The sequence below is a fragment of the Balaenoptera physalus genome, assembly GCF_965194825.1.
Source record: "Balaenoptera physalus genome assembly, chromosome: 3".
In the NCBI taxonomy this organism is placed as follows: domain Eukaryota; kingdom Metazoa; phylum Chordata; class Mammalia; order Artiodactyla; family Balaenopteridae; genus Balaenoptera; species Balaenoptera physalus.
Genome location: NC_138890.1, coordinates 173375759 through 173390364, shown reverse-complemented (window position 1 = coordinate 173390364; position 14606 = coordinate 173375759). Strand labels below are relative to the sequence as shown.

Below are 14606 nucleotides of genomic sequence, written 5' to 3'. Positions count from 1 at the left end.
AGAAGGAATCCAGAAAAAAAATATAGTTTAAAAGGTGTAATAGTAATGAAGTAGAGAACAAAAAAAAAATTGCCTTTAAAAAATACTAATAAATCAGGTAACTCAGTTCAGATTAATGTAAAAAGAGAAAAGCAAAAATGTTCAAGATTTCAGAATGAGAGAGGCAGTGTGAGTAGAGATGGGGAGGGTGAAGAATGAGAAGACTGCCGCCTACAGCTTCATAGCAGGTTCGGAAACCGAGGATGGTTCCTTAGCAACATAAAAATGGTCAAAATTGGCTTTAGGGGTAAAACGCTGGAATAAACCAGTTGTTTTCCATTTTAAAAGGTTGAAAAGGTGACTAAAAATTTAGTATACAAGAAGCATGTATAGATTTCATCTGAATTTAATCTTTAAAGAACCAACTAATTCCAGTCTTTTTCAGGTGTAAGAGGAGATTGAAAGCCCCTTGTTCATTTTTAATAACAAAACCCAATAAAAAAAGAAAAAAATTATAAATCCACTGCTGGGTATGTACCCAAGGAAAGTCAAATTTATGTCCACAAAAAGGCTTGTACATGAATGTCCAAAGCAGCATTATTAATTACAGCCTAAAGCTGGAAGTAACCCAGATTTCTATCAATAGGTGAATGGACAAACTGTGGTATATCCATACAGTGGATTCCTACTCGGCAGTAAAAAGGGGTGTTCAAGCTACCTATATGTGCAAGAACGTGGAAAAATATCAAAAAAGCATGCATAGGTGTAAAAGAAGCCAGACAGAAGAGTCTAGTACAAGCTGATTCAATTTTACGAATTTCTGGAAAAAGCAGACTGATATCTAGGGTCAGAAAGATGACAGAATGAATTTATTGAAGAATTTTTTAAAGATTAAAAATTGTTTTTTAATAAAACTTTAATTCTCTGATTTCAGTTAATGAGAATTTGCATTCCTATCTGGATTGCAGTATCTTTCCTACCTGACTGGATTCTGCATTCTGCTTGGAGCTTTTTTATCTGGCCTGTCAACCACCATTGTATAGTCATTTTAGGACAGCTGTTATGACTAAGATAAACATAGTTCTTTATTCAAAATAACTTTCAAAAGGTGTCTTTGAAAATTAAATGATTATTCATCTGATGCTTGTTAATACTCTTTGAGATCACCCACATGAGGTATGTTATATTTGAAACTCTAAATTTTCTTTTTTTTACCTTATTTGCTAGAATGCTCCTGCAGATGTTGGCTTCATGGTTTCAAAGCTGCTTTTGACCATACAGTTATGTCCAAAAACAGAATTTCAGTCCAGTGAAAGATTTGGTGAAGACCTAAGTGATAACACTTGGGAGTACATATGTGCCATTGATCTGCTCTGCTGCCATCAGAAGTGGATTTGGACACATGACAACATTATAAGGTACAGGGCTATTCTGCTAACCTAAGTTGGGTTATTTGAATTGTCAGGTAGTCTGTTCAGTGATTGCTGAATTGTGGTTTGAACCATTTTTGCTGTTTAAGGCAGCTGAAACATTTACAAAGCACATTTTGATTTGATTTGAGTAAGAGTTAATAAAACTACTCTTAAATGCCAGTGTCACTGCCACATCCCCTCGCTTTATTTTTTTATGGTACTTTTCACTACTTTTCACTGTATTCTCTTATTACTAAAGGAAAATGAATCTCATGCAGGGGGGACTTTGGTCTCCCTGGCCTCCCCCGGCGCGTAGAGAGGGCAGCGCCCACACAGGAGAGGTGCTCAGCGAATACGTGTAGATTGAAATGTGATGGTCATTATCTTAATGTACAGATACTATGGAAAAACCCACAGGAACAGAAATACTCAAACTTCTGGGTCAGCAGCTCTTCTCACTGGGGTTTCAGGAGAGAACTGGGCCTGTTAACGCTCAGGCGTCCATTTTATGTAATGAATTAACTTTTCTCTGTTCATCTATCTATGCAGCATGTTTGGAGAATGGAGAAAGTAGTCAAATAACTGTTCTGCAGTTAATTACAACCCGTAATTTTCTTAAAACCCTGACTGAGAAGGGCTGGTTTAAAGGGGTTTATTACATTGAAAAGGATTCACCAAAGGATTAATAATAGTCTGTATCTTTGAGACACCTGAGGAATATATTCTGTGGAAATCTGTTCTCTTGTTTTCCCTTCTTAACACTCGGGAAAGATTATACATCTGAATGTCAAATAATAGGTAATTGAATTATGGAATGTCTATATAATGAGATACAGCCATATTAGAATAAATAGATATACATGGATTTTTATATACTGACACAAAAGTGTTTTTCAGTCTGTTACTAAGAAGGTGCCAGGACAGTCTGTTCAGTGCTGTCTGGGTAAGGATGTGTGAGTGGCTACCCTGGGCCTCATCTTCCTGGAAGCCCAGGAGGCAGGGGCCCTTCTATCCCCAGTGACAGATGAGACCACCAGGGGTGGTGCCAGTCACAGGTGCTTTGTCCAAGGTCCCCCCGCTGGCGGTATGGACAGAGTGTTGGATATCAGGATCTCTGCCTGGGCGATTCCAGACCCTGATTCCTAAGCACTGCAGTCACTTTGACTGTGGTTTTTACATACATGCAAGCATAGAAGTCTGTGGGAGGAAAAGCCCCAAATTAAAAGAGTGATAGTTATCTGAGAATGTGTTTTTAATGTACATTTTCCATTCATTTGTCTGTATTTAACTTTTCTAATATTATAAATACTATGTAAGAAGTTAATACATTTTTGAAAAGAGAGAGCAAAGAGGAATTGCCACTGTTTTCAGTCAGTAGATCTAGTTTCTTTAATCCATGTAAAGTGTGGTTCATTTCCTCTGGTTTAGTTCTTTGTACAAAATATAGCCTGTTTGTCCTTGCTTCACCCCGGGAAACTAGGCTTCTGGAACGCAGGTGCCGCCTTACGTCTGGATGGTCCACGTGAGGATCCAGACCCTGCTGCTTCCAGTCCTGTGACGTGGGGGCATTGTTCAGCATCTCTACGCTAACGCCTTGTGAAAAGGGTTGAATAGAATAAAGATGCAAGCGTGGGTGTTTGCAGCCTTTTTAAAGCCACTGCAAGCACAGAGATCCTGAATAGCTGGAAAGTTTGTGAGCTTTCATTGTCTGCTCTCATGTTAGCCAAAAATGCTACATCTTTAAAAGTTCCTCCTCTTCACTAATTGTCTCCTATGGACCATTTTTAAGATAAGTTCTTCTTAATGTTTGAACGATGATGGGTGAGCATACTTTCATATACATACATACATGTATATATTTGTTGTTGTTATTTTGTAGTAAGGAGCTGTGGCCTGTAATGGATAAGTGGATAAAATACAGAAAAGGACATGCAAACATTGCATACACTCCTGATATTATCATAGCGTCAATACTGAGGCTCATTGGTGAGTTGTCTGTTGTATTAAATTTGTTCTTGTTATTGATGATATCTTGGTGAGAGAATAAGTGTGTAATAATATATTTTGACTGAAACTTCACTATAGTAACTGACTTTACAGCCACCAGAGTAGGTACTTTTGCACTAAATTAATTTTCATTACTCATACTCTTCCTTTGTAAATTAACATTTTATTCACCTTTTTCAGATTTAAGATTTTTCATGTTAGTACATTTTATTTATAATTGAACTCTTGAGTCTCAGATATTAATTTTAATATACACACATGCACACACTTGCATATACACTCCAGTATACATAAATTGCTATAAATTACAGTTAATTTGATTTTTAAAATAAGTAGATACTTAATCCCTGCTTGCACCCCAGATGTTTTTTTTCATACTCGCTCAATAAGGATAACTATGTACTTCTATAATTGGGAACTAGTTTTATTTTGTTTCTGTAAATTGTAAGCTGAATAAACAAATTTAAATCATTGTTTAAAAATATTTTAAGTGAAATATAGATTCTTTTTAATCTCAGATCTAAAGAGGACCTCAGTGGCCATTTAGTTCTGCCCCTCCCTTTCACCCACAAATCTTTATTTTTTATTTTTACTTATTTTTTCTTTTCTTGCCCCATCTCTGACAAGCTGCTCTCCAGTCCAGGCATCATTATCAGTGATGAGGTCTGTTCATTATTAGAAGGCTCTCTTTACTTTGAAGTGACTCCTCTATCTGCCATGTATTGATTGCTTGAGGGCTGACAAAACAAGGTTCAGCCTATTTCTGTGTCAGGGCCCTTTAGATCCTTGGAGATAGTTATCATGACTTTTAAGTATCTTTGGCGTTTAATTAATTAAAACGCCAAGCTAAAACCATCTGAAATAGGTTTGAGAATTTTTAAATCACGTAAGTCAGTCTTAATAAATGGACCACAGTAAGAAATACAATATCCCTGACTAATTTTATTACTGTATCTGCATTCCTGCACTGTGCACATTTTACATGCAAACATAGGAACATTGTGGTAAATAAATATATAAACTGGGTCTTGACAAAAACCTGGTTTCAAGGTGGACATCTAACAGTTTTCGCTGGAAGTAACCTAACATACACTTGGAGTTAAGATACAGAACATGAAAGCATGAAAGTGTGGAAGTGGAGATGACTAAGCTGCCCAGTGGGGGGCTTCCCTGAACGCCTCAGGTCCAGTGCCCTGAGGACCACTGTCCGTGCCAAGCGGGAGCAGCAAGGACACAGAAGGGCCAGTGACCTCATTTTCAGCCGTCAGCTGGTGGCATGTGTGTGTCTGGAAATTCTGATTTTGGTAGCAGCTTCTCTTATGGATGCAAGAAAGAATGTGTTTATACTTTGAACTAATTCATTCCAAATTGAGAAAGCTTTTTGAGAATTTAAGAAATTAGGAAAGGTGTTAGGTCTATAAATGCTTACATGTTGACCTAGATGAAGAATCTGTGGAATTTGCTGAAGAATACACTTTTGAAGTCACACTTATAAAATATGGTGTGATTTTTGCTGTTATCATTGCAGTGGTTGTTTCTTTGTGTACTTATTGATTGTAACAGGAAGGGAAGTGGGAGTGGGAGGCTGTGTTTCTGGTGGTCGACCCCACCTGCTCTGGGAAGCATGTGTGACGGAGGGTCGGCCTCACATGTCATTCTCCTCCTCAGTTAGCTTTTGTCAGCTTTGGTTGATTGTCCAGACTGCCTGAAAAGCTTTTTTAAAATTACAAATTCTCAGGTTCCAGACAAACCCGCACAAGATTATAGAAATACTTTCGAATATATACCTTAAAAAGTAACTCATTTGTGAATTAAGAATATGGTCATAGTTTATCTAAAAACAAGGATATATAATTGTAGGGAGAAAACCTGACTGGTAGTTTTAGTCAAACTCAGACTAATTTATTCTTTAAATCTTTAAAATATAGCTTTTGAGAAAATAATTTATAACATTTGATAATACATATTATTTAGAGTAGTATATGTATATTTACATAATTAGGAGTGATATAATACAATGATGTGTGTCATAGGAATAATGTATAATTAATATATAATTAACAATACTGTATAATAAAATTATAATATGTAAGTAAATAAATTTAGTTGAGAGGATGGCTAATTAGAAAGGAAGTGTAATGTCAAAAATGAGAGCAGACTCAGGAATGGCAGACCCTGCTGAGGTCCGCAGGTGGACCAGGGCAGGTCGAGCTCGTGTGAGTGAAAAGCCTGGTGTGGGGAGGGCGAGAGGGGCCACTGGGCTGTTCCCGGAGAGCCGGGGCTGAGCTTTGCTGGGAGTCTGTTGGCGCTGAAGGCACCCCCCTCGCCACACCCCCGAGCAAAGCAGGGGCTGGGGTCCCAGCGAGCAGCGGTGGGCCGAGGGGGAGGGTGGAAGCAGGTGAGGCCTGCTCTTTCGACTGGGTGGAATCCTGAGAGGTGGCTTTAGGGGTGGGTGTGTGCTTTCCTTTCCACACACCCGTCTGAGTTGGAGTTTGAACCGTTTCTAAGAAGAAACTCTGCTGGAGAAGCTTCTTGCAGTTTCTGAAGCTGACATTTACTAAAGAATTAAGCAAATGATTAACTTGGTTGGCTGTGATTTCTTAATAATAAATGAAGTCACACAGTAGGCATTCATAAAATAAAGGAATTGTCTGTATTCTTAACTCCAAATTTGTAATTCCTAATTGGATTTTTACCCCATAGGAAATAAAAACAGGCTATCTGGCAAAATGGTTCAGTGTTATCTAACGTTGGATTGGGGTATGAACACCGCTGTTAGCAATTGAAATGGTTACATGTGATTATTAAATGGGGTTTCTCTAACCTACCTTAACAGTAATGGATTAAAGAGCATTTTGTGGAACATTTGGATTGCTCTGGACCCCTGGGCACGCGGAGGAGCGGGAGAGCCTGCTCCAGGCTGCTCGTGTCCTGGCGGAGTCGGGGCCTCTTTGGGGGGGCAGGAGGTAGGGAGGTGGTGAGCCCCTGTCTGAGGTCCCTGGGTGGGAAGGGAGCAGAGTGGGGACGGCAGTCTGCCTGCCACTAGTCGCAGCGGAGTATAAAGGTATAGAATACCCCGTTTCGTGCCCCAAAGAGCTTTAAATTCTGAAATGGCCCACCTGGTGTTAGCAGAGCCTAGAAGCTAGGGTAACACTGTTTCTCACGTCAGGTTTTTGCACGTCAGGCCGCAATAGCCAGCGCTTGGTTGGTTTCTGTCCAGTGTCTCACCTTGTCGTTCAGCTTTTCTTTGCAGTTGTCTTAACTCATCCTTTCCTTAACATACCTGCATCTGAAATCTTGATTGAAAACCCTGGGTAGCTGTCTTGCTCTGATCCCTGCCCTGTAGACTGGGTCTCACCTTCCCTAAGGCCGGCAAGCTCTCCTCCTCAGGCTTCCGTGAGTGGGGAGTGTTGTCTTTGACATTGAGACTGACTCCACATTTCTTACTTGAATTTTAATATGTTGGCTGAACTGCCCTGGACTCACTCACCTCCTTCTGTAGAGGGACTTTTCTTCCCGTCTTATTTAGCAAATTTGTCCATCATCTTTGTCAGGTCATCATATATGTAAGCCTTTTCCCCCAAACCATATACCTCAGACTCATGATTTCCTCTTATTTTATCTCTGATTTGCTCCGTTAACTTAAATAAAGCTTTATAAAACCCACTTCATTAAGCATTTTTAATTAAAAGAAAGGGAGCCATTATAATGCAGTCATGTATTATCTGGAAACACATGCATATCCCATGGCCAAATGGTCCTATAGCTGTGCTAGGCCCGCACACTGTCCCCTTCTCTGCTAATAATCATGCATTGAATGCTCCCGATAGATTGTCTCAGAGGACAGGTCTGGTGACATGCAGTTATTAGCACTTTGATCTAATTGCAAGGAGATATCGAAGAGTGCTCAGTACCTAGAAATTTCTGATCTCTGAAGTATATTACTTTTCAGCCTGTGAAAGACTTCCTAAGGGATTATCCATATGTTTACAGTTTCATCCTGGACTAGGAATTAACCGGGGAGTCATTGATCAGTAGGAATTTACTGAATGTCTGCTGTCTATCACCGCATTCAGGGTGCGTGTAACTAGCGCTAAGCCAGTTCCTATAGGGGATGCAAAGTAATAAAGTCCCTTTAGTGTCCCGTGCCTCAGTTTCTCCATATTCAACACAGAGATGAGGCTGATGGGCTGGGTCACATCTAAGCCTGTGGGCTGTTTGTACTATTGAGAGAGAACATGGACACAGAACAGTGAGCATGCAGGATAATGTTGTCGTAAGAGCACACGAAGAGGACTTGGGTAAGACGGCATCCAAGGTGTGTCCCAGAACCCTCCTTCTGTGTAACAGCAGGGGCAAAAGGACATGAGGCCTGGCCGTGAGGGAGGTGCACAGGCTTCCGCTTTGAAGCAAGCTGGTTTCCACAAGACCATTGGAATAAAGGAGGGTCCGGATGGGTGGGGACTAGGTGAGGAGTGTTGTCCTGTTTAGTCCCCTAGTGAGACCCCCAAAGACGTTTTGTCACTCCAGGTTTTATGTGTCAATTATTGTACTAGAAATTAAAACCAGGAGTTTAAAGAAATGTTTACTATTCACTTAAAATTAATAGTAAGAAACTAATGTTAATATAAATGATATTTTTAATGAAAAACTATTTCCAAAACAAACAAAAATAAGAGTGAGCAGAACGGAACATTATCTTGCTGCAAACCTCTTCACTGTCTAGATTCATAGGAGAGCTGGTTTCCCATAGCTGCTCTGCATTCAGTCTCTGGCTGTATGTTGGTTTGGTTGAAGTATTTGGAGAAAGTCCAGTCTCATACAGATGTGTAGTTGATTAAAGGAGTATTTTAATAGCCCGCTCAAGTAATTGTGGATATTCTTCTTTGACACTGCAGTGGAACTCAGCAGGCGATGATTTCTTAAAGGCTAGTTGCAGTGGGAGATCTGAAACCTCATCCGTGAACTTTGCTTCTCTGTTGCACCAAAGTGCCTGGGTCCACCTGCCTTGTTGAAGGGATCTTTTGCCCATTCATGATTTTGTAACATCACTTGGAAAATACTGATTTGTACAGATCTTCCGAATGTCAACAATATCAAGAAAGCAGACATTAATATCATCACTGATCTCATCAGAGAAATCTGGAGTATTTGAAGCTGTCAAGCTTAGGGTAGGCGATGGAAGTTTTTCCAAAATTCTAATTTTGCTTAAGAGCTCAAATTTTATCATTGACAACAATGATAAATTTCCTTGCAGTGACAGGTTCACTTTACTCATTTCTGAGAAAATGTCTGTCTCGGTCTAAATAGCCATAGTTTGTCAGTGGTTCTTTCAGTGAAAAGTGGGTGGAGAAAGCACCCAGTTCCCCTCCCAGCTGAAGCAGCTGCACAGGTGCTTTTCCTGGAGAGAGTTGGGATGCCGAGGTGCCAGGGGTGTGCTTCACGTGCCCTTCCCGTCCCATCCGCGGAAGATCGCAGAGCGTGTGCTTAGGGGTCTAGATTTCATACGAATCATTGTTACCGGTTCACGAAGGACATTCTGAGTGAGTTAGCTTTTCCGACTGTGAGCCCCTGGCCATGGAGAGTGACCTCCATGTCACTGCCCTGACTGGTGCTGAGGGTCCAATAGTTTGATGGCCACTGCCTTTGCACTGTCAGGCTACGTCTCAGCACTGGAAGGAAAGCACATCACTTCTTAGTGTCATTGGGAAAGCACAGTTTTGACCTTGAGGACCCCGGGGGTTTAGTAGAGCGCACTTGGGAGCTGCTGCTCTACGTGAGAACGGAGGTTGTGTTAGACAACTACGTTGTAACAGCAAACTGTGTCTTATATTTAGTCCGTTAACCCATAGAAGTTAGTCATTTCACTCTGAGCCTGCTAAAACCATTCATTCTGCTAAACCCCATTTATTATATGATAACTGGGAAAGCGACACATTGTGTATCTGTGTATCATCTGTATGTGTGAGTAACAGAAGAGATGCCGAATCATTCAGTCAAAACAGCCCCCCACCCCGGGACGGATGGTGCTGTGTTGAGTCCTGATGCTTTACTGTTTAATTTGTTTTCATTTAAGAATAGGTACCCATCTAACTTCAGTTCAGGATCCTGACGCTTAATGTACGTGTTAAACGAAAAAAAACATAAGTTTTAAATTCTTATGAAAAGTTAACATTTAACCACAGATTGTTTACATTTTGGTTTTTTTATTTTGCTTTTCCCTAGGTCGTTTAGGCCAGTTGGGTTTGAAGGAAGGGTTTCCATCAGCTGTGAAAAATATTAGTGCCGTTATTGGTATGTTTATACAGCATGCCCAGGATGAAGGTAAAACTTTTGTTTATTATAATTATTTTAAAATCATTTGCATTCCTCTTACTAAATCTGTTTTGAGTTCTTACTACGTGCCGTGCTCTGTGCATCTCTCAGTGCTTGGGGGAGAGGAGGTTGATCATGAAGCCACACTCTGCCCGCGTTCTCAGCACTGGCATTTGAACGTGTGTGGGTTTCCTGTTGTTTCAGTGGTAGACACTCGCCCTGTTGGGCAGCGCATCCCTAAGTAAGAGGAAACTCTCTTGTCGTCCTGGTGCTGACGTTGTGTCTCAGAAACTGTCGGTACTATCTTCGTGCTGCCCTGTGACCTCCGACCAGTGACTCAACCTCAGCTGCCTGCAGAGGCCTGGCTGAAGTTGTGTCGTGATGACCAAGTGCGGTCACACGTGTGAAGCAGCGACCTCAGTGTGGCCTGGGTATCACTGAGTACTTAGCATCCCCAGAGAGCTTGGAAACTGGAGGCTTTTTGTGAGCCAGTCTTCATAGTAGTGGTTTCCTTTTCATTTGTATACCTCAGAGCATGTAGTTTTATATTCTTATTCCTTTGTGGGAAGAGATTAAAACTCAAAAGTAACCCTTTGAAGCGATGAGTCTCATTTTTATTTGAATGTTATGCAATCGAGGAGTAATGCATCCTTTTTCAGAAATAAGGTGACCATATGTGTGTGGATTTATCTCTGGGCTTTCTATCCTGTACCATTGATCTGTATTTCTGTTTTTGTGCCAGTACCATACTGTCTTGATTACTGTAGCTTTGTTGCATAGTCTGAAGTTGGGGAGCCTGATTCCTCCAGCTCCATTTTTTTCTCAAGATTGCTTTGGCTGTTCACAGTCTTTTGTGTTTCCATACAACTTGTAAAATTTTTTGTTATAAATGTAAGACCGGACACTATAAAACTGTTAGAGGAAAATATAGGAAAAACACTCTTTGACATAAACATAAACCACAGCAAGATCTTTTTTGACCCACCCCCCGGAGTAATGAAAATAAGAACAAAAATAAACAAATGGGGGCTTCCCTGGTGGCGCAGTGGTTGAGAATCCAACTGCCAATGCAGGGGACACGGGTTGGAGACCTGGTCTGGGAAGATCCCACATGCCGTGGAGCAACCGGACCCATGAACCACAACTACTGAGCCTGCGCCTCTGGAGCCTGTGCTCCACAACAAGAGAGGCCGCAACAGTGAGAGGCCCGCGCACCGCCATGAAGAGTGGCCCCCACTCGCCGCAACTAGAGAAAGGCCTCACACAGAAATGAAGACCCAACACAGCCAAAAATAATAAATAAATAAATAAATAAATAAAAATTAAAAAAAAATAAACAAATGGGACCTAATTAAACTTAAAAACTTTTGCACAGCAAAGGAAACCATAAACAAGGCAAAAAGACAACACTCAGAATGGGAGAAAATATTTGCAAATGACGCAACAGACAAAAGATTAATCTCCAAAATATACAAACAGCTCATGCAGCTCAATATCAAAAAAACAAACAACCCAATCAAAAAACAGGCAGAAGACCTAAATAGATATCTCTCCAAGGAGGACATACAGATGACCAAGGGGCACATGAAAGGATGCTCAACATCACTAATCATTAGAGAAATGCAAATCAAAACTACAGTGAGGTATCACCTCACACTGATCAGAGTGGCCATCATCAAAAAATCTACAAACAGTAAATGCTGGAGAGTGTGTGGAGAAAAGGGAACCCTCTTGCACTGTTGGTGGGAATGTAAATTGATACAGCCACTATGGAGAAACAATATGGAGGTTCCTTAAAAAACTAAAAATAGAACTACCATACGACCCAGCAATCCCACTACTGGGCATATACCCTGAGAAAACCATAGTTCAAAAAGACACATGCACCCCAGTGTTCATTGCAGCACTATTTACAATAGCCAGGACATGGAACAACGTAAATGTCCAACGACAGAGAAATGGATAATGAAGATGTGGTACATGTATATGTATACAATGGAATATTAGCCATGAAAACGAACGAAAATGGGTCATTTGTAGAGATGTAGATGGACCTAGAGTCTGTCATACAGAGTGAAGTAAGTCAGAAGGAGAAAAACAAATGTCATGTATTAATACATATATGCGGAATCCAGAAAAATGGTACAGATGAACCTATTTGCAGGGCAGGAATAGAGACGCAGACATAGAGAACGGACATGTGGACGTGGGGGGAAGGAGAGGGTGGGACAAATTGGGAGATTAGGAATGACATATACACTACCATGTATAAAATAGCTAGTGGGAACACTCTATAAAGCACAGGAAGCTCAGCTCGGTGCTCTGTGATGACCTAGATGGGTGTAATGAGGGGGTGGGAGGGAGGTCCAGGAGGGAGGGGATACATGTATACATATAGCTGACTCACTTCATTGTACAGCAGAAACTAACACAACAGTGTAAAGTGATTTTACTCCAGTAAAAAAAAATTAAAACAAAAAAAAGGAGTAATGCAGTTATACAGTTTCCATCGGGAACACACGGTGACATCTGAAATTTACATCCGAGATGATCTTAACGTGTAGGTTGTCTTCAGTGTCTAGGTACGCGGGCTTCAGTAGCTGTGTCTTGCGGGCTCAGTAGTTGTGACTCGCGGGCTCTAGAACACAGGCTCAGTAGTTGTGGCTCATGGGCTTAGTGGCTCTGCAGCATGTGGGATCTTCCCAGACCAGGGATCGAACCCGTGTCCCCTGCATCAACAGGCAGATTGTTAACCACTGCACCACCAGGGAAGCCCGGGGAACGTAATTTTAAAGCTGCTGTAGTACTGTCTACATCTACAGCATTAACATTTGAATGTGTGTGTTTTGTGATATTTATTTTTAAATAGTAGTAGTTTGCGCTATTGGGCATTGCATCACTAACAGTATATAGTTAATAATAAGTTTTAATGAAATAACTCCTAAATTTTTTAACTAAATGATTGAAGTGAATTTAACTAAAATTGAACTAAATTAAATTTGAATTAAATAACTCCTAAATAAACTTATACTTAATGAGAACTCTAATATACTGTAATCTCTAACCTAGCTATAGTCTACAATTAAATGCCATGATCAATAGTCATATACTATAATCTAGTGTGTAAGAGTATAGTATATGCTATACTACATACTAAAAATTAGTTTTTCACTTGCTCTCATTTCATCATGTTTTTCATTTCCGAAGTCCACTTATAAACACTTCCAGGGGGTATAATGGAGTCATTTATTTGACAAATGCTTTGGGATCCACATTTTACTAAAACTTAAACATGAGGGTGTGATCCTTCCAGGACCACTTTGGAAAGCTTAGCACTGATCATGAGAGGGCGGGCGCTTCAGGCCCTGTACCCCTACTCCGGCTCGCCATCCTCTGGGTACAGGCAGCGCCAGGAACCTGTAGAGAGCTGTGCAGCGTTTGGCTTTGTTTTTGTTTTCCATTTGCAGAAGGGATTTAAATGAACTTTTTCATTGTGTTTTTTTTTTTTTTTAATATTTACTTTTCATTGCTGGAAGAAAGTATTTGTTGAATAGTATTTTATTAGATCAACAGCATGAACGTTTTGCATAACGAAGATTTTCTTGTGTGATGACTGATGTGGAAATTCTTTTCAGACATACCGTGGGGTATCCAGCTGGCAGCTGTGTACGCCCTGTGTGACTTGAGTCCCAGCAACCCAGCAGAGATCTCCAAGATCCTGGAAGCCTGGCGCACGGAGACCTCTCGCCGCATCCCCTCCGCGGTGCTCAGCTCCCTGGAGGAGGTCAGCACCCTGTGTACGGAGGAGCGTGGCTGACGGCCCCGTGCTGTGCCCAGAGAAGTGCCTTCCCGCTGCTCGAGTGGAGACAGATCTTCAGCTTCCAGGGTGCAGACCGGGGTTCCAGAGAGAGACGTCAGGGAGATACAAGTGCTGGGGGTGGAGGAGGAAGCAGGGGCTGCTTTCCCTAAACCGCACACATTTCACTTATGGCTGCTGTGATCACATGACATGGATTGTAATTTGTTGTGTCTTGGTCAAACAACAGAAACTTGAACTTAGCCCTTTTTTGCTGCAGAAAGTGTCCTTTTAGTCGCTTTTAAAAATTGAGTGGCATTTTATAATGAATTTAATGTAAAAACATTGATTTGGTTCCTGAGCCAATTTTGGACTTTGTGCCCAAATGACTGACTAGGAAAAGATGAGGAGGCCAAAGCAGTGCTACTCGAAGACTCTTCCACTGTCTTAGCTGGAGGTGGGCTACAGAGTTCCTCTCAAGGTATAGAGTGCAGCTGATCAGAGTAAATAAACAGGGAGAGCCTTTAGAACTTACTTTAATGCATTTCTTCAGATCTCTAAAGTTCCTTGCAAATATTTAACTATGAATCAGGAAAAGGAGAGCTGAGGATAGAGGTCGCCGCGGGTGTTTGTACCTCGCCGTGTACATACAGACGCAGCCGAGTGCGGGCAGGTCTCTGCATGTGCCGTGTATATATGGACAGCCTATAATGTGTCTCACATTTGATGATATTCCACTTTCGGAATTTTAGTATTTGTACATAGGAAATGGGTTTAATAACTCACCGTGGTCCTGATTTGTCTTATATTCATCATTTCTTAAAACTCTTGTATGTGTTTTTTATAATAAAAAATAAAAGTAAGCCATGCACACGATTGTCCTGATCAGTAGAGAGTGACACTTGGCCTTACTTCTGCTCCAACCAGAGATGAAGCAGATAGTCAGTGCCCACCAAAGACAGAGGAGGCGGCCTGCCAGCGGGACCCGCCTCCTGGACGGAGGCGTGGTCGATCGCCCGGGTGTGAGGGGGTTTGAGCGCTCTCCCAGGTGCTCTTGGTGAGAGCGGGTACCGTGTAAGCGCCGCTTGGCCCTCAGT

General features: G+C 41.3%; 1 protein-coding gene across 3 annotated transcripts in view; it reads left to right on the top strand.

Annotated features, from left to right (window-relative positions):
- The window catches only part of ICE1 (interactor of little elongation complex ELL subunit 1), a 59079-nt gene extending 44699 nt beyond the window's left edge, over positions 1 to 14380 (top strand). For 2 of the 3 annotated variants that reach the window (XM_082454357.1, XM_082454356.1), the window contains 4 exons: positions 1207 to 1397; positions 3271 to 3377; positions 9624 to 9722; positions 13349 to 14380. In XM_082454357.1, coding sequence (XP_082310483.1) covers positions 1207 to 1397; positions 3271 to 3377; positions 9624 to 9722; positions 13349 to 13530 — 579 coding nt within the window. In that variant the 3' untranslated portion in view covers positions 13531 to 14380. The remainder of the gene's footprint in view (positions 1 to 1206; positions 1398 to 3270; positions 3378 to 9623; positions 9723 to 13348) is intronic. The other variant, XM_082454358.1, reaches the window with a different exon arrangement.
- The last annotated feature ends 226 nt before the right edge of the window (positions 14381 to 14606 follow it).